The 27,664-nt window shown below is 43.2% G+C and overlaps 1 protein-coding gene across 3 annotated transcripts; it reads left to right on the top strand.

The window, feature by feature from the left end:
• Nucleotides 1–10,327: 10,327 nt before the first annotated feature.
• On the top strand, nucleotides 10,328–27,179 carry MLF1 (myeloid leukemia factor 1). Of its 3 annotated transcripts, XM_075418406.1 has the most exons (8): nucleotides 10,328–10,436; nucleotides 15,425–15,587; nucleotides 18,648–18,692; nucleotides 21,054–21,143; nucleotides 22,024–22,152; nucleotides 23,258–23,417; nucleotides 24,005–24,137; nucleotides 25,094–27,179. In XM_075418406.1, the coding sequence occupies exons 1-8, from the start codon at nucleotides 10,390–10,392 to the stop codon at nucleotides 25,194–25,196; spliced, it is 870 nt and encodes a 289-aa protein (XP_075274521.1). In that variant the 5' UTR covers nucleotides 10,328–10,389; the 3' UTR covers nucleotides 25,197–27,179. The 3 variants fall into 3 exon arrangements, with proteins under 3 accessions (XP_075274521.1, XP_075274519.1, XP_075274520.1); XM_075418404.1 differs by lacking the exon at nucleotides 10,328–10,436 and having other exon boundaries at nucleotides 21,057–21,143; XM_075418405.1 differs by lacking the exons at nucleotides 10,328–10,436; nucleotides 18,648–18,692 and having other exon boundaries at nucleotides 21,057–21,143.
• The last annotated feature ends 485 nt before the right edge of the window (nucleotides 27,180–27,664 follow it).

Here is a 27,664-nt window from a genome sequence, read left to right as displayed (position 1 = left end):
TTCATTTAAAAAGAGGGGGGGGTTCTGGTTTAGGCCCTATATGAAGTTATTTGTGTCAGGAGATGCAGGAATTGTCAGGATGGAGTTTTCACCTGGATACCATCTGTTACAAATGAGACGACGTACTGTCCGTGGTGTTACAAACCTGCAGCTTCCTAGAGATGCCCAAAGCAAGTCAGCGATGCTCCAGCACGTGTCCTGGAGACGAGAGCTCACGTGGAGCTGACTTAGCAATGCCGCATGTTGGGTCTTACAAGTGAGTTCTGATCTTACTGTGGATCCCTTGCGGGCTACGGCTCAGCTGACTATTCCAAACACTGGTCATTTTGCAAGACCGGCTTGCAGGGAGGCTCAGTGCTTTGCAAGGCTTAGCCCTGTCGAAGGGGTGCTGGGTCAGCAGTCCAACAGCTTAAGCCTTCAGCGAAATTCAACGCTGTTCCACCGCGTTTGCTCCTGCAGAGTACAGTAAAGGTTGTGTAAGGCCAGGCATAGGGTTGTGAGAGTAAATGTTTAGGCTGCAGCACTCTTGATTCAAGTTGTGTAAACTGTTTTGCTTTTACTTGAATAGCATCCTGTGATCAATTATTCATTTTCCTGTCAAAGGTAGGCAGATATTCGAATATCAGAAATGCAATATGGAAGAAGGCAGCAACATCAGATATAAACTTCACTCTGCAACCAGCTATACACAACTAAGGAGAATTTTGACAAACTTACTGCTTGAAATTATTTTACAAGACTTGGACACATTATAGATGGATTGTATCCAAACACAGGTGCATGCCACCGTTCCACGTGTGGGGCCTTTTTGCTTGGGGAAGAGACAGAATGTGTTACCTAATCAGCCAGATACAAATTTAATGAACTATGTCATAACACGGACATGAAACTCATATCAATATGTACAAAGTAATCACCATTAACCTGGGAAGATGCACTGCTGACTCAGCCCACGCTTCTCCTGATCCAGAAAACAGGGACACCTTCCGACAGTAGTTATTTCACAGAAACACAGAAACTTCTCCTGCTTTCTTAGTTTCTTTGCTTCTGAGGTCTTCTGATGTTCGTACATTCAGCATTTAGGACTCTTGCCCATGGATGGTTTATTTTTTGGTTGTATTTTCCACTTTGTTCCATGCTCCTGGTGAAAATGAATGGATTCCTGACAAAGGAAGCGAAAGAAACGCCCGTTTGCTGGTTATCCAACTGAAACATGGGAGCACGCGGCGTGTTGTGCAGCCTGGAGGCAGCAGGGGCACAGCTTTGTCACTCGGCACACGCGACGGGGGCTCTGATACAATCCACTCTGACCCAAAGTTCCTCCTAATGCCAAACTACCTTAAATCTGGCTCGGAGGAGCGTTGCATAGGAGCGAAAAGATAATGCTGTAACTCGAGCCATTCCGACTTCTGGGAGTCAGCAAAGACCTCTACCCCTAGAAATTACATTAGCAAACTCATTTCACTTAGCCTGCCGAACAGCCACCGCCAATTAAAATCAAACCAGGCTGATTCTGATTTGATAACTTTTAGATAAAATGTTCACTAGCCCTTTCGGATTTCTTGAGTCATCCAGCCTCTCCACAACTATTTTTTATTATGATAATTACTTGAAAAGGAGCTGTGTTTAGTTTTGAAATTATGATTATTGTTACAACATTTTAGAAAGATTTTTGTGACTAAAATAACAGTGTCTAAGAAAACGCTGCCAGCCAGGAGATCAAATTCTGCTCCTTCTGCTTCAGTCGCTCTGATGTGAGCAGGACTGGATGATCCCGAAGGCCGTTTTTCCATCAGTAACCCAAAACCAACGTTCTTGATGATTACAGTTTTCCATTTGTCGGGTTACAAGAAGCAAGTTATTTTTAGTGGAGATCCTTGGACTCCAGAAACCTATTTCAGGAGAGAGCAGCTTGAACCCATGACTTAATCCACATATGACACAGGGCTGCGGCGAGTCTTCAGCTTGCAGCAGTAATAAAAAGCAATGCTAGAAGCATTATTACTCCAGAATTTAAAATCTTCACTGTTTGTGATTTTGACTTGGTGCAGGACTGCCTGATTTCGTTTTTCCTGAGCGTTACCTCCCCTCCTTGTCTCCCTCCTTTGCTAAGACCTAGGAAAAAAAGAGCAGCAGCGGCTGAGCTGGATTATGTGACGTTGGGGAGCAAGACTTAGACACTGAGTCACTTTGGAATTGCCGCTCCGGGGTGAGATGTGACACGATGCGTCTGCTCTTTCTGGAAGGAAGCAGGAGTTGAAGCAGGGCCCGGCGAGGGGAGGAGGGAGCTCAGGGCTAGCACCAGCGCCGAGCTGCGCTTCACTTCCACCCGGGCTCCCACCGTCAAGGTGGGCGCCTCGTCAGCTGGGAATGGTTATGCCACGATTTAAGCCCAGGGGAAAGTGAAAATCGCTACTTGGCTCTCGTTTTGCGTCTTCAGAAGCACAATATGGACTAGGGCTGCACGGCTGCAGGGATAGTAAAGAGATGAGAAGCCTTTTGGCCCTTGGGCATCATTTTTGCACGCTCTGTTTTGAGCAGGCTGTAGTTTAAAAGGTGTCGTCTCAGCTGAGCTGCCACTGTAAAAATCTCATTCCCACTAGATGTCTCTGCCGTCCCAGAGCAGTTGTCGCGCTGAACCTCGGTGCCGCCTAGAAAGGCCATACAGATGAGACGCACGTAAACCCAATTTGCTGTATTACCTCCGAACCAGAGCTGGAGGGAACGAGACAGAGCAGTTTGTCTCGTAGTTTGCTGGGGCCTTACATCTTTTCAAATAAAAAACACCACTGCAAAAAGGTAAGCTCCAAATTGTTACTGTCTGCGTGGCGCAGTCGCTGGGGGAGTTTATAGGATGGAGAAGCGGACCCTCGTCCTCTCTCGTTGGCAAAGCCAGCCGCCCGGGGCTCACCAGCACGGCCGGTTCTGGAGCTGCCCTGCCGGGGATGGCAGAGGGACGGGCACCTTCCTCCGGGCACTGCCAGGCTCCGCGTCTCTGGAGTCAGTGGCTGGATTCCCATCTTACAGCTCTGAAAGGAAGGCATGAACAAATCTCATTATTTATTATTACTGGAAACCTAAATGCAGCTAATATTTGTAAAAATGTCGAATTGCATTTTTTGATACCTTTTCAGTGAATTTCAGAATCTTTTTTTTATAAATTATTGTCATCTTATTTCAGTATTCATACAAGTTACAGAGCTGGGTGACTATGTGAACTGAATATATATTTAAATAAAATATTAATGTAAATATTACACATCTACCTCTAGTTGCTTGCAGTAGAACGACGCTTTTATCTGACATTTACGAACAATTTATAACAAACTGCCTTTGCAAAAGACTTTGTGCTGGGCTGACATTACAGATGGAATGCAATCAGCTTTGTAACAACACTGTCAAAAGGCCACTTCCACCGAAAATACGCTTAAGCCTCTGGAAATTGCACTGCATCTTTAAGCCTACCTGTAAAAGAACTTAACTGGAAGAAGTAAGGATACCTCATTTATGCCAATGCATTGTAAATTTAAATAGTAACTGCTGAGCCTTACAGAACTGACTGGGGATTGAGCACTGATTGTCTGAGTCCTCTCAAATTACCTTCAACCTTGCTTCTGACATTGCTGGGCAGTACGTGGACGTACACAGCCCAGAGCCCATCACAGCCCCCGAGTGCGCCGTTGCCAGTGTTTTCCAAAATAGTTCAGGAAAAGGATCTATGTTTAACGTACTGTGCTGGTTCTCAAGAGTTAGGTAAACAGCACTAAAACATTTTCCTACGCTTTTGGAAGTTAGGGGCTACAACAAATGTGATTAAAAAGGAATTGTGTAACGAAAGCTGGGATTTTTTTCTTTAGGTGAACAGTGAAAACTCATCCTGACAATTAATTCTTGCCTTGCCTGTGAAACTAGTCATATTCTGAGCTGTATAAACTTGATGTTCTGATAACTTGTGCCTTTGATATCCTTGTTTTCTACCAGGCTAATTTAAATATGGCTTTAATAATGCCTGCTCAACTAGCAAGATTCATTCTTAGATTTAGAGACGAGCAGCCTAAAGCAGGCGAGACCTTCTGAATTAGTTCAATGACTGGAGCACAGACAGCTCTGTCCAGACCACGGTCACAAGTCTTCAACAGTGGAGAAATCTGGCTTCACCTGCTGCAAACCACCTGAAGCAGGAAAGCTTGTTTTTCCGTTTCCGATGGAAATTGTCTCTCGCAGGCACTGGGTAAATCATGCAGTTCTTGCTGTCTGGCTGATTTATAGCCCTGGGTGTGTGTTGCTATACAGTTTGCATTTTTCTTTGGCTGATTTTTACAGCTTGAGGCCGTGGCCAAATTCTGAGCTCGATTTTGGCAATCTTCACCATTAACCTGATGAAGATTTTGCTCCAGGAACACATTTGCTGCATTTACCCCCACTGCCAGCAGTTTGTTATTATCTCTGGCTGTAAGAGAAATGCCCCCAACGCGCAGCCCGGCAGAGAACGGGGTCTCCTCTCTCGGTGCGCAGGTTTGCGGAGCAGTCTGTCATCTCCCACACGTATCGCTGCTGGCCAGACGCACTGCTGAACGGAGCATCAAGGCAGGATTGAAGAAATAAATATGCCATCACATGGAAGACTGTTCGAGTTCAGCATCTTCAACGTGTATTTTCTCGTCGTACGGCCATTAGGAATGGCAAAATGAAATAGCTGCAAATTACTGGATTAACTCAGGAACAAAACTCCCTCTGCTCCCTAATACTTTAATGTGTGCTGCCAAAGTTTATATAAATCAATAGTTACTGCACATGATGGCAACAGAGCCCATTTAAACAAATATTATTTTTGGATCAAATCCGGGAATCAATGGTAAGCACTCCCCCTGGGGCCAGGTCTTGACTGCTTTTTTTCAAAATGAGAATATGTATATTTATATGCCTCAGTTTTCACTCTGCTAAACAAAAAGAAAAACAGAAGATAGAGGGAAAGGTCGCAAAATTAGGGCTGATTAAAAGAAATGCTGTTTCACTTGATGGGAAATTAAACTCAGGAATTCATTGCTACAAGATGCAAGCCAAAACCTTAAAAATTCTCAGATGGATTACTGCTTATGTAGATGATTTGAAAAGTGACATCTGAATCATTTTAGAAAGAAACGAAAGCTTGTCCTGCAGGTCTTGGAAAGCAGTTTGTGCTACCGTGGTGTGCCAGGCCAAGGGCAGGCTGTGCCATGCACTGCTCTCGTTCACGTTCTGGTAGTTTCTTAGGAAACACCTAGATGGGGTAACTCGTGGGTAAGACACCGCGCGCCATGCAGACTTACCAGCTAATCCTATCCGGCAGTTCCTACGTTGCTTACATTGGTGTTTTGCAAACAGCTATTAAATAAGTAAATGATATCAAATACCGATTTTTAAAAGGGTGCAGATCTCTCACGTTTCAGTGACTCTAACAGAATACACTTCATCGTTTCTTTCAGCTGCCTCAAAGAAACAAAAAAATCTTCTTTTACTTTGCTGAAGCCTCACAGATACGGAAGACTTCAAATCTACTTGACACAACACGAGGACCTCTCTTGCAGTCTAAATGATATTTGTTGCCCTGACAACGGCACACAAGCATTATTTATTAGTCCATACATTATTGATAATCCTCTAATTTGTTTGTGATGGGAGGAAGCTAGTCTGCGAGTAAGTTATAAATGGAAGGTTATCAACAACTTGTAGCAGTCGGTGACTATCCTATATATAGCCAGTCCCAGAACACGCGCTGCGATGCCGCAGAACAAGTTTCTTACCCACTGGTGGTGCAAGCACTGGGCTAGGGATCTCCCGCAGCCAGGAGTTTCTGCCGCAGCCTATGTACAATAGTTAGCCAATTTTTTACAAATAAACTTCAAGGACAGAACAGGAGCTTTGAGGGATATTTCCTAATCATATTCAGAGCCCAAAGTGAGTCTCAAGGTGAACACAGAAATGTTTTTCATCACGAATTCTTGGATGGGAAAACGGAAAATTTGGGAATAGCAATAAAAGACAGAAATCTCTTCCTGTAAAAAGCAGGAATTAAGCTTCCCCAGTTTGCATCTTCAGGAAATATGGTTCAGCTTACCTACTTAACGCTGACAATGCACCTCTGAAGAGGCATTCTGTATTTCAACAGAGACAAAACAAAAACACCTCTGGTCGACACCGAGAGACAGTTTTACTTCTGTCTTCCTCCACGTACTTCAGTAGGGTAACTACCCCACTTTTACACCAGCTGACGTTTCACCAGTGTCAGACCCGGTGTCTTCCAGCACCAAGGAAGACGGAGAGGATGCCTCATGATTCAGATTAGATTTCAATAGAAAAATCTCCTGATAATGAGCTAAGGAGTATTAATCTTTCTTTTTTCTTGGTGTCTTCTTTGGGTATGCCAACCGGATATTTCTTTTTAATGTTACTTTTAAATTTTGACACGTCTTTGTTTGTAAAATAAAGGAACCTTGTAATTTAGTTATAACATTTACAGACTTTAAAATCTAGCTGGCAATATTGTCCTTCGGTGTACAATCTTAAGAGGGGTTTTGGCTCTCATTCTCACAAACCAGTTGCTGGCTGGCGCTTTGCCTATTTAAACATGTATGCAGGAATGCAATTTTCACCTCCAAGTGTTAAGCGTCCCTACTGGTTAAAAATAATCCTTGTAGAGAAACTGTGGCTGATGACTACCCAGATATAAAGGCAGAAATATTTCTGTATTTCTCAGCAATCGCTCCAAACGTTTTCCCCCTATTTTAGTGTATTTTACATAGCTGTGCTATTCTAAATGAGTTGATGGCAATCAGGATCTTTTTTCAGCATCACTATAATTGATTTGTACTCTGGATGGAACAGAAAACATAAGCCAAAGTGAAACAGCTGTGGACAAGAGCCACTCGGCATGAAGAGGTAAGATGAACACAAGTGTTGGTAGAAAATGTTTGGGGCAGGAACCCAAACACGTATCTTTGGAATGGAGAGAGAACAGAGAATTAAAAATACCAACAAAACATCAATATGGCAAAATGACCTTTTGTTCTAGATGAGTATGTTCAACAAAGCTCTGAAGTCTGAATCAGATTTAAATAGTCATATCACCAAAATGAGTAAGAATTAAGAAGGTAAATTAATTCCTAAGGGAAATCACTGTAGATCTCATTAGTTCAGGAACAAGATACCTTAAAACTTTTAATTAAAGATAATATTTACTGCAAATGAATAAGAGTTGGCAGGTTTCAGCAGAAACCATAATCTCATTTATGCAAAGTTTTCTTATATTAAGGCAGACATCATTAATCTCATTGGAGATGCCCTCCAGACTGACAGTGCTGCAGCACCGAGGTGATTTCTTACAGAAGTCTTTTTATCTACACAAAAGAAATCTAACTCAAGCAGACACAAACCATAAGAAGGCCTGAGCAATTAGAGATATCACTCTGTGCAAACAGAGTACTGACTTTATCGCGTTAGTGAGCCTCTCGTAATGAGCTCACTTCTAACGGGGCCCATCTTCCCACTAGCAGCCGAAAAATTAACAATAACTAGAACTCACTCTGCTTAGTTTTCTGCACAGTAATCCAGCTCTGGATCTGCTCTGACTTGGAAAGGAGTTTCATCTTTTGGAGCCGGAGTCCGCATAAAATTAAATAGCAAACTGCAGATGATCTGATGTAGTCTAAGCAGGTGTTGGAAGGCTCCACATTTCTGTGTCATCATCGTAGAGAAGAGGTTTCTTTTCAAAAGGCTGAATTCACACATGGGCTCCATGGCGCTAACTGAACTTGTAGTCAGGTTTGTATCCATGGTCAGAAACTAAATAAAGACTGTAAAATAAAAACCTTAGTTAGGTGTTGATAGAAGACTGTAAACAAGTTAATCGCACCGAAACAAACGCTTTGAGAAGATAAAACTCCAGGAGGGTAAGAATTTGTAGGATTTTTGTACTGAACGCGCTAATCGTGTTAAAAAAAAGAAAATCATCTTCCTGGTTTGCAGCAAGTAATAAGTGAACATTCTAGCACATCATGTCATGGATATTAATAAACTGCTATATAACAGCAAAAACAAATCGATCCAGAGCATCTGTCTATTAATCAAAATATAATGACAAGTAATTAATAAATGAGCACTGTATATGACCTAATCACTATGGCAAAGCTACTGCTTACGGCATTTCTAGTACAAATACTCTCTAGCTTCAGAGGAGTTGTAAAGAGCTTTAAAATCTGTGGATTGACAGACTAACTACAGCGCAGAGGATGATACTACTACAGCGTTTGTGGTATTTTTGTGTGCGGTTTGAAACAAAGCTTGAATTCTGTCTCTGAGCAATAAAAAAGTTCTTTGATAACATCATAACCGGCACAAGATTTCGTTATAAAAAGCCCCAAAGCGGCAGAGTTCACCTCCATGACTACCACCTGATTTGTTTTATTTGCTAATCTTTCATCAGCAGTGTACCAACAGTTCACAGACTTCACCTGGATAATCAATGGGTAACCCTTTTCCTGTCATGCTTCCCTGCCCACCAGTCAGTCAGCATCAACGTTCGCACCGTAACAACCGCTCAAACTTGGAGTGCATCTTAAGGCTGCAATATCACCACTTGCTAGGATCTAAAGAGAAGTCTACATCAGCAGACAGCAAAATCAATGCTCACCCGATTACAGATATTTTTCAAAAATATTGCAGGCTCAGTTCATTCATCTTTTATGTCGGTTTTTCCACTTTGGGCCAAACACCAGCAGAGCTGCTTCGGTGGCGTGATGGATCTTAGCGGAACGAAGGATCTCCTTTCATGACTGCCGTATAAATACTCTGATGCCCTCTAATCCCACCTGGTTATCCGGGGCACATTTTTCTACCTTCTCCCTAAAAACTGGGATATTGAAAGAGGTGTGAGGAGGGAAGAGCCTTCACCTGCCTCTCGGTAGGAGACGTGGAAGAGGAAACAACCCCCAGGCTCACAGCTCTGCGGAACTTTGCCATCCAGACCAGGAGAATTTTTCCAAACACATTATGTTTTTCTCCCATGTTACGAAGGATGAAGGTGGGAGGCCTGTACCTCCGGTTCTTTCGAACCGCCCTCCTCCAGTTTTACATACAACCCCAGTTCTTACACACACCCCTACACGCTCACAACCACTCCCCTCTTCAGGAAACCTAGACAACGGTCCCCACGCATTTGCTCCATCCTTTTACTGAAACCGTCCTTTGACGGCCATTCCCAGTGACAGGGTTTGGCGAGGGCTTCCTCCAGCACAGCCAGCTGCTGGATGGCTGCCTCCTGCCCAGAAGACCAAGGGCTCTTTTCCCCTTTCTGTTTAACCAGTCATCCCGGGCTGGAGTACCTCTCCTACGAGGACAGGCTGAGGGAGCTGGGGCTGTTCAGCCTGGAGAAGAGAAGGCTCCGGGGTGACCTTAGAGCAGCTGCCAGTGCCTGGAGGGGCCGACAGGAAGGATGGAGAGGGGCTTTTCACAAGGGGGTGCAGTGATAGGACAAGGGGGAACGGCTCTAAACTAAAAGAGGGCAGATTTAGATTAGATATTAGGACGAAATTCTTCCCCATGAGGGTGGTGAAACGCTGGCCCAGGCTGCCCAGAGAAGCTGTGGCTGCCCCCTCCCTGGCAGGGTTCAAGGCCAGGTTGGATGGAGCTCTGAGCAGCCTGGGCTGGTGGAAGATGTCCCTGCTCATGGCAAGGGGGTTGGGAACAGATGATTTTCAAGGTCCCTTGCAACCCAAACAATTCTATGATCCTAACCGGTTTCGCTCCTGCTCCCGGTACAGTTACACACACTGTGAGCTGCTGGCCCGAAGGCAGCCACCCTAACGCCTCAGGAATTGGGTGTGCCCTGCGAGCGCTCCACTGGCGTCGAGCGTACGGCAACCCCGCAGCCCGAGCAGCAGAATGCGGTATTACATTATAAACTCCCCCGCCCCGGCCCGAGCCCTCCCTCGGAGCCGCGTTTCGCCGGGGCAGCGGCTCCGACCTGCAAGGCCGCGGGGCCCTGGGCACAGGCCCGGCCTCGGCCCCGGCTGCCGGCCGCGGGGGAGGCGGAGCTGCCCGCCTCTCGCAACGCGGTCCACTTTCTTTGACTGCCACCTACTGGTAAAAACACAGTTAGTGTTAAACTCGCCAGGGACGGGGCAGCGGCCGGAGCCGCGCCGGCAGCACCGACCCCGGGAGCTGCGGCTCCCTTCTGGAGCGTGGCCGAGCGGCGGCGCCGGTTACCACGGCAACGGAGGGGCCCGGCGAGCCCCGCCCCGCTCGGCTCACCGCGGCCAATGGCGGCGCTGGGCGGTGTCACGTGGGGCAGAGGGCGCCGCCGTGAGGGACCGGCGGGAGCGGGGGCGCTCAGAGCGCCGGGGTGCAGCCGCCATGTTCGGGGGTCTGGGGCGCTGCTTCGAGGAGGATCCCTTCTTCCGGTGAGGGGACCGGCCCGGGGCGCCGAGCTGGGGGAGGCTGCGAGGGGGCGGCCGGGGCCGGACTGAGGGGGCGGCCAAGCCGCCGCCTGAGGAGACGCGCGGGGGCCGCGTCCGTGCCTCACAGCGCGGCGAGGAGCTCCATCGTGAGTTCGTAGCGGCGTCTCCTGAGAGGAAATCTTCCCCGCCGTTGGCTGGCGTTTCTTGATTTTTTTGTTATTAATTCAGCTCCTTTAAAAGCGGGCAGGCGCTGGATGCGCTAGCTTTTCTGTATTTATTAATATTTCTGTTTTCTGTAGGCGGTTTCTGAGCACCTGCTGTCAGTTCATATGCTAAAGATAACGCCAGGTGTTATTGCATTAAAACTTCTCAGACATGTGTGTGAGACCAGTAAAGGCGAACTGCCTGTCTCGTGCTGCTGCTTCCCTCAGTGGACACTCATGTGGGGGTTTTTTTTGGTTTCTACTACAATGGTGGTGCTTGGGGTTGAGCACATCTATGTATTCAACTCTGAATTCAGTTTATTCCTCGTGGGAATCTTCTTTTGCCACTGTAACGTAAATCTCGGTTGTGTGTTGTGCACATGTTCCCCCGGAGCGCTGGGATGGCCAAAGCTGCTGAAGTATCTAGGCTGGCCCCAGTTTATGCCTTTTGTCAGAAACTTTAATCTGTAGCAGGTAGGGATGGGACTAGAGAACTAAGAGGAGCCTGAATTATTTTAGTGAGTACCAGGTCTTTAGAAAAACTATGTGGAGCTTAATTGCAAGCAAAGATAAGGGGCAATGCAGGTGGGTGGACAAGGAGGGGTAAGGCATCAGGCCTTGTGATGTGGCTTTGTTGACTGTATCTCTTGGTTACAGGGTATTCTAGCTGAGGCTGCGCTTGTGCCTCTTACAGGAGAATCTGCTGCTGGGCTGCGAAAGCACGTTGCTGGCAGTGGGGTCGTTTCTAAAGCTCTGTGAGATGGATTAGTACGCTTGGTTTCTAGGAGTATGCACACTGTTGTAAGCTTGTCGGTTATATGCGGCATACTCTATGCTGCAAACTTCACTGTGCAAATCCTCTGCATGAAGTTAAAATAATAATGGAAATTAAGTCTTGTTTGTTGTAATTTGTAGCATGCTTTTGAAGTATCAGTTGCTTTCTGCTTATTTGTTCGTTTTATTTATTCATTTTTATTGCAGCCACTAATGCAGTTTAAAATTGTAGGAGGAAAAAAAGATTGCAGAAGATAGAGGAAGGGAGTGTGTGTGAAAGAGATGAGAGAGGGATTGATATTGAGATTCATTTTCTTGGCATTGCCCTTGTGAATCTGTTTTGCATATAGTTAAGGAAATGAGCTTATTACTTCAGATAAGATTAGCTTCCAAAATAACGTAATAATAGGCTTGTGTTGCCTCACAAGGAGAGTTTTCTTGACTGCTGAACTGGAAATAGTGCCTGGGTTAAAAGAAAGGTCTCCATCAGTGAGCAGCTGTCCCGGGGAAGCACCAGTCAGTCAGGCAGGCAGAGTGCTGCCCAGGCCCACCTGGGTTCTGTCCCAAACAGCTCAGGCAGCTGCAGAAGTTGTGTCTCCTCTGCCAAGTGCAGTTGGCCCCTGGTTTTAATTCACCAATACACAGCTTTTGTTTTATTGTTCCAGGTGTTATCTCCAGTGTAATTCTTCAACTTCAGGCTGACATAACTTCCTAATTAAAAAATGTGTATCTAATGTCAAGTACAGTTTTCAAAAATAATGAACTGAATTTATTGTTCTAGGACACTGATTTTTTTTTTCAACTTCCCAGAAACATACACTGAAGTAAGGAGTAATGTTGTGCTTCTACTGCAACAACGCGAAAGGTGTCAGCTGGAACGTAGAGCCTTTAAACTTTGGAGCTTAAGCATGAATCATACAAGAACTTACCAAGTGAGATGCCTCTTAGTGAAAATCCTCACTTGCATACGTGTTAGCAGCATCAGCCTATTTAATGTCTGTTTCTCTGTGCAGTAGACATACTGGTTTGAGACTCTGACACACTCAGAGGCTTAACATTTTTGTTTCCTTTACTGATCCCTGGAAACACCTGAATGTCAAGTGAAGGTCGGATAAGCGACTTATTACACAAAATTTTGTTACTGCAGAGTAGTGAAACAAGAAATGTATGAATTGTTTGTCTCCATTCAGAAACTGAGAAGAAGTTATAGTGCTTAATGCGTGAAGGGCACAAATTCTGTGTGCAAAACCCTTATGGAACTCTGCTTCTTTCTCCTCATCAGTTTTATGCTAGAATAGTGCAAAGTGTGCAGAAATCATGTCTTTCTCATCCAAGCTATCTTTCTTCCCCTAGAAAAGGTCAGGTTAAGTTAGGTGTGATCAGTGGCAATTAAACTAAAGTGTTCTACACCTGTTGCTGTCCTACAAAATCTGTGGTTGGAGCAAAGAACTTAACATCTTGCATCTTCTACTGGAGAGCCTTTGACTTAATATATGCCTTTTTTGTAAGGGTGGCATACTCCTTTTGTAGTTACAGTTTGAGTTTCAGTCATCAGAGCCATCAAGGTGGTAGCTTTAATTCCTTGGAAGCCTAGTTTTCCAGACAGATTCTCAGTTGACTTACCCTTGGTTTTGCCCTACTCCAGAGCACACCGAAATTGTAGCATTTCTTTCGAGGCTTGGCAACAATAAATCTTTTTATTAATGGCTCCCTAAAATATCCATAGGGAACTGGGAGACTTCGCTTCTGTTCCGAAATCTGTCATGCCGCAGTCTGTATCTTACTTCCCTGTCTCTGGTAGCAAGAAGCTGTATTTCAAAATTGTTTCGTAGACGTTTCATGTTGTTTTATAAAACAACAACAAAACACCACAGTATTAGATGCAGGTATGAGTGTATCAAATAGATGCAGTAGAAGGTGAATGGCCAAGAGAAGTTGCCAGAGAAATTGAAATCGGGCAAAAAGGACAATTTCATAAGGTACAAAGCATTATTTTGTCAGGTGAGCTGTATTACAGCATGTTATGCACACTAAATTCAACCGGTTTTCTTACCTACGTTAAGTCTATGGAATCTTGTTTTGCTCATGATGTGTTGTAGATAACTTATGAGTGTCCTACTTCTTTTCAGCTGGAAGGGACCAGTAAGAAATTTTGTTATGCATAAGTTATTGATGGAATACAGTTCATATTTATTTGTGTTTTGATAACCAAACCTGTCTGAAGTTTGTGGTGTCAAAATAGATTTGATGGTAGCTCTTCTGTGTTCTCCTCGTCTTGGCTCATGCAGTGGCTTTTTCCATCTGTTCCTCATCCTGTCAAAAGTGAGGGGACACTTGCTGTGTGCGTGCTGCTTATCACATTAGGACAGAAGTTAAAGCTAGCAGGCATGTGAGTGGGGTAGATTAGGGTCTGCTTAATGACAACGGTAAAACTATGTCTAAACTGCAAAGGTCTGTTTGCACTGGAGTGAGTTAAGTACGTGCTTAGCTTAAAGGACTATTGTTGTGTTAAAAAATCTTGTTTGAAAATCAGTCCAGTGTTATGTTTGTAACCTTACTTCTTTTTCACTTAAAAGGGGAAAAAAAGAACATCAAATGCAACTTTGGCACAAGAGGAGACCTTTCGAAGCGAGGAGATCAAAGTGGCCACGTGGTGTGGAAACTAGTTTTCATGGGGCTGGAGAGAAGGGATGGGGAGAACAGAGAAGCTATTGAGGCAGCTTTCAAGAGGTGGCTGGGTACTGAAGAAGTCAGAGAAAGAACCTGAAGCTTTCCTTCATGGAGGCATGAGATGTCACAGGAAAGGTTGAGGTGCCCTGGAGAGAATGAGGGTGTGAGCTGTCTGAGGAGTGCCAGGAAACTCTTGGGAAGGAGGACAAGGTGCTGTTAAGTCCGAGTAAATGTACCTGGGAAATGACTGTTAATGTTAATGAAGTGGCTTTCAGCAGAACAGCAAAGGGGAAAATCAGACTGGAGGTGAAGGGAGGAAATGAAGCGTGTTTTTTGTATGAAGTAGTAATTTGTAGCCTTGGACCACAGGCAACAATACTGATCATATGTTGTGCTTCTGGCAAAATTGTGTTTCACTCCTCTTTTAGCCTCAGTTTGAAATATCTAGTTCTTGTCCAAATTAAAGAACGCAAAGAATTAAGTAAGTAGTACTGGAGAGCAACTTGGGCGGTGTTTTACCTGCAAGCCAAGCTTTGGGATCACTGGTGGCGTTCTGTAGGTTTTTGGAAACCAAGACTGAGTGTTTAGAAAGAGAAGAGGGGGAAAACTAACAGGAAAGCAAAAAGCCAGTAAGAATCTTTCTTCCTAAGCAGAGAAAATAGATGCAAGAACATGATTTGTGGAGGGGGAGGAAAGGGAAAGCAAAGATGCAATAGTGGGTGACTAAAGGAGATGGAGCTGGCTTGAATTTAGAGGATAATGTACACTTTTGAGCATGTGGGTCAAGGAGGATGAAAAGTAGAATGGGAGTGGCCAGCAAAATAAATTTGAGGGGGGGAAATCTACTGGGACACAGTGAGTTCAGTGAGTAGTACTGCACTAAGCTTTGGAAGGTGAAAGTGAGAAAAGGAGAGAAAAAAATAATTCTTTTAATATTAGAGGTTGGAGGTAGAAGTAGTGGTAAATAAAACGTAGGTCAGTTTTATAGTTCCTGGCAGACAGTAAACATAAGCTGGAGTGAAAGATGGCTGCAAAGGATGGAACATTTTTGAAAGAGATGAGGAAAGATAGAAAGCAATACAGACACCCCAGAGTGCAGGAGAGCAATGAAGGCAGCTGAGAAGACAAAAGAACTAAGACACCCCACCAACCTGTGAGGTGGGAAGAAAAGTGAAAGTGAGAGTTTGTGAGGAACAGGAGATTGCCCAGTTGGGTCCTATTAAAATAAAGAGTTTGAATAAAGAATCATATGGAATGGTTTAAAAAAGTTTTAAAAATTTCAGAACCATTTTACGTGGCTTGGAATAAAACCTGATGACCTTCTATGCGAAATATCTTTTTCAGTGATCCTTTTGCTGCACACCATGAATATATGCGGCAGATGATGAGAAGCTTTTCTGATCCTTTTGGCCGAGATCCATTTCTCAGTATAACAGATGGTGGGGAGAGAACAGTAGATCGAAGACCACGCCAGGACTCTCAGGTTGCTCCAAGAGGAAATCGCAGAGTAAGTATGTTCTTAATCCCTAAGGATTGCTACATGGAGTGTACATTTACTGGTAATATAGTTGGCTTCACATTTCCATTTCTGTTAAATTTGGTCCAGGGTAAACAGAGGCCTGGCTCAGCAGTTGCAACCTTGGTCAGATTGTTTCATTGCTGAGTAAAATGTGAATAATATCTCTCTTGGTTCCTTAATGGCCTGTTACTTAACACTGACAAACTTCTCTTAGGGCTAGTAAAAAGTCTGTGTGTAATTGAACATTGAATATACAGTATTTAATGAAAAAAACCTAAATATATTTATCAAATGTTTGATTTAATAAATATTTGGTATTAAATGTTTTTATGACAGAAAGGCATTAAAAATGTCCAATGACAGAGCCTTCTCTAAACACTTACTGCCTGTTTATGCTAACTTTACTTAAAAAGGTACCTTGGTATGTTTTCTCTCTGCACTTTAGTGTCTTGTGTCTAGTTATTTGTGTTGGTTTGATTAAACACAGACCTGTGTTTCAGCCACATAAATAGTATCTACACAGGTATTAAACCGTGTTTCAACTTTGCAACTGTGAATAAAGTCTTCGCATTCTGTGTTTGGTCTGATTCTTAATGTTTCCTCTAGATACAAGACTGTAAGAATTAAAGATCAGGGAAATTGGTATGAAACCTAGTATTTCTGTAAATTACCACCTGAAACTGAGAAGCTGGCAATGATCTAGGTTTTATGTAGGGTATCTTTTCAACTCTGGGCATGCAGGACAATTATATCTTGTACTTTGGTAGCTAAACCTTATCTAGTTGCTGTATTTAGAAAGGATATACGTTGGAAGCTGGTTCGTTTCCCTCCACGAGGCTAAATATTTTTGCAGCTGAATGATCTCTTACTTTGAGATCTTATGACTTTGACTTACTTTTAATGAATCACATTTGGTTCAAAAAAAAAAAAACCAAACGGTTGGAAGACAAAACAGATGACAAGGGCTGGTGGCATTCAGCCAGATTCGGTGGTGGTTGTTCAAACCTAGATAGTTAGAGCTCAATAAACATAGCTGAAACACAGACTATCACCTACAAGTCAAAAGGGTAACTGTCAGATTCTTTCCTCCATGCTCATACACTGTCAGGTAGTTTCAAATATAGATGCTGCTGTATCTAATTAGGGCGTGATCTTTCCTCTACTGAAGCAGATTCTTAGGCCTTGGTTCAGTAGATGCCTGAAACCAGATGAGACTTCTTTTCTTTTTCATTTAGAAAAAGAGTATGTCAAACCTTACCTTAATAGCTTCGGGATTTGTCCCTCGTTCTTGGCAGCGAGCGGTAAATGTGAGGCACAGAAAACCTTTATCTGTGGTTACAGAAAGAAGTTAAAGGTGCGAGAGCGCTGTGCTATTTTGATAAGCACAAAAGAATTCCACACCTGCTCAAGTCTTTCCAGTGTCTTTTGATGTTCCTCATGTTTCACCTAAGAGTTGTCAGATGTCACAAGAAGACTCAGTGCTGATTATCTGAGCCTTGTAGTAGTCTCAAACTGCTTTTACTGGTTTCCATACAGAAATTATTCAAATGCTTAAAATAATTAGGTTTTTTATGTACGAAAAGATGGGTGTTTTTACTACCATGTAAAATACGATTTGTTAAATTTACCCATACTGATTATTGATACTGTAATTCTATGGTTAAGTAAACTGTAACATGCCTAAAACTGTTTTACAAGGGACAGGATTTGTTGCAACAACTCAATGTGTGTCAATACAGCATTAAAATTTGAAAATGCTTTTGCTTTCTCAAGCAGGTTTGTAGTGTCAGTTTTTAGCCTTTTGGAGGGCAAGAAGGAGGAGGAAACGATATGAGGACTGGGAATGGGTTAAAACATCTGCAGAGATACTGTCCTTCAGTTTTGTATATCTGGCAGTCTTAGAGATTAGGCAGATATTTAACAGCTTTTACATGTATTCTAAAATAAAGAGCTTATAAACTTTTTATGACTAACACCTTTATTTTTGAGGATATCCTTTTGCACTTGATACTATATTCTTTTGTGTCAGTACTTATTAGACAGAAGTGCAATCTGAAAGAGTTCATAAAACTGTTCAAGAATCGGGTAATTCCTTCCTTTTGGACTTGAAGTTACTGTGAAGCGTTTGGTACTTCTGTCTAACCAGTCTTTCTTTAGGTAGGCTTTGATATAACTCTCCAGTCGTCGTTTCCTGGAAACATCAATGTGTTTCCCAGCATCTCATTGCCCTGTCATACAGGGATATTCAATATCAGTTGGTCAAACAGGAACTGTATTTGCTGGTGTTTATAGCTACATCTATTTATATAACTGCAGAAGAATATAATTTGCTTATGGGGGATTTGTCTTCGTGTGGTTCTGTATATGATGACAGATCTACCTAGAGCTTCTTTGCGATGACCTTTGAAACTGCTGACAAGTTAGACTTCATTCTGTTTATCGCAAGGGAGACACAGATATTTTAGAGAAAGATCTTTTATAGTTACCTTAATCTCTTGTAATGTATAAAGAGTGCTTGAGAACAGGTCAGCTGCATCACTTAATTTTTTAAGCCAGCCTTCTGAAATTTAATTACCTAAATTTACATTAAAGGGACTATTGATTTGTAGATTTTAGTCCACTTTCAGTGCATGAGCAGAATGAAGTGTTTTCAGAGAAGTGGGTGATGTCTGAAGCGCTGTGCCATGTTTGGAATAATTTTAGTACAAAGGTTGCTGTGGTGTACAAATGTTTCTCAACTTGTAGCTTTAAGTGCTTCTACTACATACATATAAATATGACTTAATAAATGCGGTGACAGTTATTGTTTTCCAATATCATTAATATAAATATGTTACTTCTATATACACAGAGAATACTTTGTATTAGATTCTTTTAGCATACTGTAAATTACCAAGGTCCCCTTGAGTGTTTTTATTTGATCAGAAATGTTGAATATCACCTGCTGTATATGAAAGTGCACTATGGAAGTGCGGTATATGGAAGTTACTGCTGCTGTGTCTGATAACAGGCATCATCACTGAAAGACACTGGTCCTTTTTCTTCCAGGCAGCAAGCTGCTCCTTCATGCCCTTTGCAGGCTTTGGTAGAGTGGTCAGTATCCCAGGAGCAACGATGCTTGTAGCTCTTACTAGTATGTGTATCCTGTCTGCATAACTAAAGCATGGACAAAGCTACTCTCGGTAGTCTCAGCGTGCATGCAAACTGCTGTGGTTGATGTTAGATATGTGGAACAATATAATTCAAGAAAGATTTTTTTAAAAACTATTTGTTTCCTGTTATTAAATGAAAATGCTGGGGTAGACTAAATACACCAATACCAAGATTGGAGAATTTACTACTTAGCAGCTGGCTTTGCTGCTCGGCGACGTATCCGTTGCTGCTTGATCTCTGATGGATGTGAATGAAATAATCCCTGGAAACGGACTGCAAACTTTGAGCGCTGCCTGTAGACAGACGCTAGTGGCTTGGGGTGTGCTTGTGGGTGTGATACCGAAAAGAGCTGTTGCGGTGCTCACAGCTCAGGCCAGCTGCTGGAGACAGCATTTCCACTGGAACCGGGCTTGAAATACTTTTCAGCCAGGGGGTCTGGAATATCTTGTAAAAGATCCGTAAAAAGTACCGGCAGAAGAGCAAGTCTATTGTTATGGCCTTCAACAGAGGATTTTGCTTCCTTTGGAAGGCTTTAAAGAGTCCTCAGGTTGAAAACCAGTAGCTTAGAGGGTGGCTGTCACTTGCAGAGCAGAGAAAAATAATCATGGGTCTCTGAGTTTTCAGATCTAAAAGTATTACTTGTGTAATTATCTCTTCCAGAGGCAACTAGCTCTATGCAAAAAGTGTATTAGCTAATCAAAGTTCTTTTGCTGTTAACTGCACGGGCTGTGGTTTTAGTCCCCCCACCCCAATCTGTGGCATGTCATTCCCTAGGTACAGCTGGTTACTATGTAATGTCATTGGTCCATGTCCAGATTTCTAACGGTGGAAGGCAGTTTTCTGGAGTTATTGACACTTGCAGTGATTTGATGCCCTAAATTGTTGGTAATTATTGCCCGGAGGTTTTGATAGCCCATAAGGATTCAGATTTCTTGCCACTCAAGAAACAGATTGAAGATTTTTCTGCACCTGATTTTTACTTAGTTTTGTGCTTAAACCGCAGATTTTATTTTTAAACACATAGCCACCTAGCTATTTAAATGAATTTATTTAAATTTAATTCTATATATTTCCAGTAGTTGGAGGAACATGGGGTGTTTGCTATTGTAATTAGCATCCTGGTGTTTCATAGCACCTTAGTAGTGCAAAGGGCTGCTGTGCGCAGCCTGCCTCTCCCCAGAGCTGCTGCGTTCTGCAGACCCCCTGCGAGCTCTTTTGGCCTCGTACCTGTGGACCAGAGCGTGATGGTGGCATGGCAGCTGTCCTGGGAAGCAGCTAGGCATGTGCGTGTCTAGAAGCTCACCAACCAGCCAGTGTGTGGTGGTAACTCTTAGCCAGCGTACCCCAACCAGAGCTGCCCGTGTCAGACATCAGGCAGCCCAGTCAGGGGTTTGAACGGGTCCTGAGGAAAAGTTCATAGCAGGAGAGGAAATGCAAGGCAAAAATCATCCTTATCGTCACCACCTGCTGCGCTGGAGAGGAGCCCAGAGGAGGATGCTCACTTGGGACAGCATTTTTGCTGCCTGCCCAGATGGTTGCTTACAGTTCACCCTTTCCCTGCTTTCTGTCTCCCTTTTTTTGTTTTGTTTTCTTCCAAAGGTAGCTTTCGTCAGTGTGGGCAGTATATGCCATCAGCTACAGATCCTGTTAATAAAATTCTGGGCATCTAAACCTGTTTTAGTGTCAGTCCTTTGTGCAACGCTGGATCTTCTCCTTTCATGTAAAAATATCGAATGGATGTTTTGTTGAATACATCTGTAGCATCAAGGAATTCAGCTGCCATTAAATACCAAGTTAGGGTTCTCTGACTTTTCCACACGGCCCTTTTATGAGTCATGTACACTACTTCTGCAAAGGAACAGCTATGTCTGCTGGGATGCATTTTCAGTGTGATCCCATATGCATTAATGGATTTGCACACAGACATAATTTGATCTTGAATAGATTATAAGACATGGAGGGTCATATAGCACTTTTTACGGCAGAAGCTAGTTAGGTTAAAAGGTATATGAAAATAGTTCTTGCAGCTTGGCCGCAGTATAGGCTTGTTTTGACCTTTGAGTGTCAAATCTTTCACTTCTGTCTTCCCAGTATCTCCAGTATAACAATCAAGCTCCGCATGCTGGCTTGCAGTTTTTCATTTGGAAAGATGCATTTTGGCTTGTCTATGTCTATGAACTGCAGTCTGTGAAAACCTTCCTGATGGTCTGATTTGCATTAAAAAATGCATGTAAAAAAAAAACAAACAGCTTCAGAGCTTGAAGTGTCAGAAGACCTTGTTTTAATTTTAATGTCTTTTAGCAGGATGCAGATTTTGGGGAGCCTTTTTTTGCAATGGACAGGATGATGTCAAATATGAGAAACAGTATGCTGGAAATGCAAAGAAAATTTGTAAGTTGTTTTTTTTTTTTTTAAATTGTTCTAAAATTAATTGTGTTGGAGAATGACAGGTGTTTAAAATGTTACTCAAAGTCCTGCCCAGAAAAAGGTTGCTAGTCTCAAGCAGGTAGTAAGCAATTCCCCCCCCCACTGTATTGTGGTTACATGGTTACAGTTCTCTATGCTGTCACTGATTATTTGCTAACAACAGTACTTTAAATGTGCGCTTGATTCTTTAGGGGCTGGGACTGCTGTATCAGGTCTCTGGCTGTCGCCAGAGCTGACACCTTAAGTGAAGGAGTGGTTTAAAGTGTTACTGGACGCTTAAAACCTACAAAACCACCAACACCTAAATGCCACCCTGCGTATAGACTTTGCTCTGATTTTATTTTCAGTGCTGCATCCTTCTTCACAGTCTTTGAAGATAACACTGATGTCTATTAAGTGTTGCTGCATGTATTTACAGTGTTTTACTGACCTTGTAAAACGATTTGTAACCACTGTTGCTCAAGTCCTATTTCACCTGAACTCTTTACGCACCTTGTTATACACTGTATGTGGCAAGACTGATGTTACAGGTTGTGTCTTCATTACTATACTCAACTACGCCACGACAAGCGTTTGAGCAGTTGCTCATTGCTGCCCGTGCTTTTTATTTGTTGATGTGCTTCCTGCCATGGGCAGACCTGTGGCCAGGCAAGGCCAGGACACGAGGGAGGGCATATCAGGTGCCAGGGTCTCTTCCCAGCAGGCCGTATCTGTGGTGCTAGGACGGAGGGTTAGTTTTTCAGAGAGGTATTCTTTTTCGTGATAAGATAGTCTCAAAATGTAAGAAGTACCTATTAGCCGCGAGTTTTCACTTGTATTGATAAAAAGTCTGTATTGCTTGCAGGATGACCTGTCTATCCATCCAGATGCACACACATTCAGCTCCTCCTCTGTGATGACATACTCCAAAATGGGGGATGAACCACCAAAAGTTTTCCAAGCTTCGGCTCAGACACGCACGGCTCCGGGAGGTGTAAGTAGTCCTGAGATGCAGCAGAAAGGTGGTATGTTATTATCGGACTCTGAGTTCATCTATACCAAACCACAGTTTCCTTCAGGTTCTTATTACTGGAGACAGTTACTCTTATAATTTAGAAAAATATATGTCTGTTCAAATATTGCTCTATATTAAAGACTTCTTAAGCTAAAGAGCTGTTTTCTTCCTTGTAATTTGTGTGCTTCTAAGTATATGTCTAAATAAACTGTATGCCTAACGAAGACTAGAAAAACCGAGGGCTAGAACAGCTGATTCTTCAAGGCGGTCTCCAGTGTCTTTCTCTTTGCTATAATTAATCCTCTGCTTGTAAATTTAAAATTCTGTCTAAAATACAAGATAGCAAGGGGCAGTCTGTTTATGCAGAACATGCCTTCTAATCGTTGCCTTTACTCGGGCCCTTCTAAATGCTTACGTAACGCTTCAGATGAAGATGCCCTTTCATTGACTTCCTTGCAGCTGTTGTGTCTAATTCTGCTAAGAAATTTGAATTTGAATTTGAACCCTGAAGCAAGGTTTGTGAAAGACTATATGCGAGCAGTAAAGGCCGTTGAGCATGATTGGCTGTGGGGTATGGTCAAGCTCAAGCAGACACTCAGTTATCAGAAAGGTTCTAATAATATACCTATGAACACAGCGATAAATGGTTGCCTGGGTTTCAAGCCAGTCAACACGACAACCTAGTAATTAGTTGTCCCTTCATGCTGACAATATTGGCACCGGCTGTTATTTGTCCTGTTGTCAAGGAGAATGTTGAAGACTTGTCTGCGTGTAGTATATTTAGACTAGGCTTTCCCCCCCAACAATTAATATCTAGTGTGTACGTTACCTAAGGAGCTTGAGGTGTTCTTGTTTAATCTTCCTGTCTGTTGGCAGAAAGAAAAGAGACTTGATCTGTGCTTTGCTGGTGTATTCTCAGCCAACACAGTAAATGAGACAACTGGAAAAGGCTGTAAAACCTAAGTTTTTCAAAAGTAAGATATAGAACCTGTGGGGAACAAATGAGTGAGCACAAAAGTTTTTTTGAAATGTTTTTTAACTTCTTTTTTTGTTGGAAGGACATTTAATTCCCTTTTTTGTACAGGTTAAGGAGACAAGAAAAGCACTTAAGGATTCCGAAAGTGGACTGGAAAAAATGGCTATTGGTCATCATATTCATGATCGTGCCCATGTCATTAAAAAATCAAAGAACAGTAAGACTGGTGATGAAGAACTGAACCAAGAATTCATCAACCTGGATGAAAGTACGTCTCTTTGTGCAGTTCTCTGCTGGGCTTTACACTGTTTCACATACCAGTTTTGAAGTTCCAGCTCGAGACACCTTAGAAGGGACTGTTTTTCAGACAGTCTGAAAGTCTGCAAATCAGGTTTCCTTGTTGAAACAAATTTGGACAACCTAAGCTAAAGCCGCCAGACAGATTTCAAACTGTTGTGCTCCAACACAGTTGGTGCTGTTTGCTTGTACAATAGGTGCTCATATCTGAAAGTCCTTTTTAATAATATTTTACAGTTTCAAACAACAGAATTTTGATATTTGCTGTGGGATTGTGTGTGGCTAATAAAAAAATACGTATTTAAGAGGTGTGTGGTTAAAAAATGTGTATACTTTTACAACACAGACTTCGGATTTTTTTTTGTCATCCAAACAAGCCTACTGGCAGAAAGCTTTTAGTTGTCTTTTACAGATCCCTTAGACGTAGTTTGCAGGCCATGTGGAGAGTCATGAACCAGCAGTTTAAAAAACACTGTTCAGAAAACCTAATTTTCATTACCTGAGTCTTCCTATTCTGTTTGCACTCATTGAAAACAAAAAGTACGCTTTGTTTTTCAGCTGAGGCCCAGACCTTTGATGAAGAGTGGCAGAAAGAGATGATGAAGTTCAAGCCATCTAGAACTCGATGCACTTTGGAAGCTCCAAAATACAGAAGTATTCATCACATACCCAAGCAAGATGGATTAAGAAGGTAAAAATAGCTTCCTACCAGAATAAGGAAACAGTAGCAGCAGAAGGAAAATTAAATTCTGAAGCAATCTGTTCAATAACAAACAAAGCTTGCTGGCAATCTGAGGAGAAATAGTATGTTTTAATCCTCCTTTCTCACGATGCCACAATAAACAGTGTGAGGCAGTATTTTGTTAACAAAATTTTGAAGGAATTTAGTATTTTTGACCTTGAAAATTACTTAATGAATTGATAGGCTAAAATGGTGAGTGTTTTTTTCCTAGAGAAATATGCCAGTGCTCATAGCTCACCTATGTACAAATGTAGCCGCCCCCAGGGCCATTGAACTGGGTTAGTTGCATTAAGGTGTCGCACTTAACGAGGGCTTGGTTGAGCTGTTCTCTTGGGCAGAAGGAAAGATGCCTTCCATCCGGCTGGAGGCAGACACACCCCTCTCTACAGGGCTGGATTTCAAAGGAAACCTCTTCTGACCTTAAGATCAGGAAGTTTGTGTGGAAACGAGGGCTTTGTCTGTAAAGGCAGGAGCTCCCCTGCCTGGACTGCTGTCTGCCGAGCTTTGGGTTTCTTCCACTCCTATTGATGACGTGTCGGGGGGGTTGTGACGGTGCCTTTATTGGGTACATGTTTGGCGGGGAATGCTGCGGAAGGGCAATGCTCCTCTTCCATAGGCTCCCCAAAGCATGTTCCCGCTGGCGTCTCTTCCGTTCTAGAGGTTCATTGCAGAAGCTACTTGACTTCAGTTCCAGTTTTCAGACTAAGCTGTTTCTTCTCATCGAGCGTGCAAGATGAGGAAGCAGTCCAACTCTATGCTGGCAACAATGGAAGTAGTTCTGGAGGGAGATTCAAATCTGTTTTGCAACTAAAAGAACTACACCTCCACATAAGTAATGAACAAAATGTATATTCTCCCGCATTGTATGGCAGTTTTGATTTTTTTATTTTTTTTTCTTTTTCCAGAGAGAAACCACCTGCAGTTGCAGGTTCCAGGGAGCCCAGAGTTTCTCTGGACAATCTCAGTGTGAAAGGAACACATGTCCCCATCAAAAGCAGCAAAAAATAAATTGCTTCCGTTCTCCGTTTGAACGGAATTCCTGCAGAGAAGATCATGGTGCTGCATTGCTTATGTTCACAGAAGTATACACGTGTATCTGACCAATCTCTGTTTTCTGTTCTAGTAAGTATTAGCGTGCCTTGCTACTCTGATCTTTTGACAACTGAATGTCCTTTGAAACTTCAGACCCTTGGTTAAATCATCTAGTTCTAGTCAATTAAAAAACCAGCTTGCTACTTAGAAGCACTTTAATGGATTGTCACTAATTCTGTTTTTTTAAAAAAAAAAAGCTTTGATTTGCAAGATTTTTGTGCTACACCTGCACCGGTCTCAGACTTTATTAAGCCTGATAATGCAGCTACTTTTTTTCCCCACGCTTTAACTTGCACAGAAAGTAAATTCTCTTTATTTTGTGTAGCTGTAATATAATAATTATAACTTTCCAGGTGATAAAGTAATTAATAGCAATCTGAATACACTATGGCCACTACACATATGTAGGTGTCTTCAAAATCATACTGTAAATTGCTATAGAATCCCCAGATTCACCTTGATTTAACACATAGAAAAGTGAGGGGAAATAGTAAAATGACAAATACTTTAAATTTTGGTTTATTGGTGTTCTTACGTTCATAAGCGGTGCTTTGCATCTTATTTTCTGTCATTTTTGTGTTTCTGATCCTTTGTGTGTTTCCCTTGGAGGTGGCCCATTATTTTTCATTCTTGAAGATTGTCTGTAGTAGCTTTTAATTATTATGTAATAGTACCTGTGTCCTCAGACACTCAGCTGTAACTATTAGTTATTAATGGGAAAAATATGTGGGAGAAATTGGTTGAGTGGGCCGTAGTTTAACTGGATAATGAATAATTACACAATTTTCTTCTGCTCTGAAAAGCTGAGCGCCCTGCACACAGGATGCCATTTCCCCCTTCAGCTGAGATCATTTTTGTCCTGCTTCAGTGCGGGTGGAATGATCCTAAAGGATCTCCCTTGTTTCTGTTGGGTTGAACAACCTGCTGTTCTGGAGGGCAGCCGGCTGTGGGGCTGCGAGTGGGAAGGGTCTCTCTGAGCAGTGCTACGTTTGTGCACTGCTCTGTTACGCAGAATTCATCCCCGTGTTGTAGCATAAATAATTTCTGCAGACTGTAGCGTTACAGCATTAGCACTACAGCATGTATTTCAAGGCTAAAATGTTACAGTGTAGCCTTAAAAAAGGCACTACTTATATGATAAAAGAAAATGGGTTTAGTAAGTTAAGGTGGTTGGTTGATTGGAAATGGCCTTTAGGTCATATCTTTCTGCAGACTCCCAGATCATTGAACTCTGTTTGTTAGTGTGCGACGATAACCAAAAGCCCTGTGGCTGCGCCCTGACAGGGAAAGCCAGGGGCTGATTTGCGTGGTTAGTGCAGCGGTCTCTCCCGTTACCGGGGCGAATACCAGGGCAGCCGGCGGGCTGCGAGCAGTCGAGGTCGGCGGGTGGAAGGACAGGCTGGAGCAGCCTGGTACCAGCGCCGGGCTCGCCCGAGGACATCTGCCGCAGCCCGAGGGAGGCTTCTGCCCGCCGTGAGTGTGAGGGAGCGGCTCTAGGGCCTGCCGCGCGCCGAAGGCCACGATGTGGAGAGCAGGAGGCCGTGGAGGTGTCGCCCAGGTACGTCACCGTGATGCCCCAGCAGCACGCCGCAGGGGAGCTGGTCGTGCCATGACTGCAGGAGAAACCTTTGCTTTGAGGGACGCTGCCGTTGAACAGGAAAGAGTACTCATCTGGCAGTGCCTGTGCTCTGCTGAGAGAAAAATCCGCGATATGTACACGTAGTCCATAAAACAAGTACACTCCATGGTTTAAAAATGATAGCGGAAGGAGGCCGCTGTTCACTACAGGTTGTTATGCAAAACACTGCTCTAAAATGTAATGGGAAACATCCTACGTAGAAACATCCAAAACTGAATTCTGCAATAAAGTTATTTATGGTTATTGGTTGGCTTACTCCACACCACACAAGGACGTGTGCGTTATTTTGGGCTACTTGGAAACATTTTTACATGGGACATCAACAGCAACGCAACGAGGGGAAGCGTTCCCCTCAATTTTCTGAAGGAAAACGGGTGTTTACCACAAAAAAAAAAAAAGTTAGCTAGAAGGGGACAGAGGGGGGTGGGACTGGAGTAGCGCGATGGCTTCAGAAAGGCGCTTGGAGTCTCCCCTAGTACAAAAGGGGGGGATTTCTCTTTTTTTTACTCACTCTTTTTTTCTTTTTTCTCTCTTTACTCTTTTTTTTACCCTCCTTCCTTTATCCTTCCTTCTTTTTTTTAAACTCTTTGTTGGTTTTTTTTCACTCTTTTTTTTACCTTTACACCCACTACACCTTCCTTGAGCTTCTTCGGCCGCCACCCGTGCACCCAACCCCCGCGGCTGTGCCAGGGCCGCTGACGAGCCCGCTCGGCCGCTCCTCCGGCCCCCCTGGCCCAGGCGCGGC

Source organism: Opisthocomus hoazin, chromosome 4, assembly GCF_030867145.1.
Source record: "Opisthocomus hoazin isolate bOpiHoa1 chromosome 4, bOpiHoa1.hap1, whole genome shotgun sequence".
NCBI lineage: Eukaryota > Metazoa > Chordata > Aves > Opisthocomiformes > Opisthocomidae > Opisthocomus > Opisthocomus hoazin.
Note: the sequence above shows the minus strand (reverse complement) of the source record. Positions and strands in the feature narration are given on the sequence as shown.

Coding starts and splice junctions, on each gene's coding strand:
- MLF1 (XM_075418406.1), top strand. CDS start 10,390: ATGTTCGGGGGTCTGGGGCGCTGCTTCGAGGAGGATCCCTTCTTCCG. Junction 10,437..15,424: donor GAGGAGGATCCCTTCTTCCG/GTGAGGGGACCG, acceptor TATCTTTTTCAG/TGATCCTTTTGCTGCACACC. Junction 21,144..22,023: donor TGGAAATGCAAAGAAAATTT/GTAAGTTGTTTT, acceptor TATTGCTTGCAG/GATGACCTGTCTATCCATCC.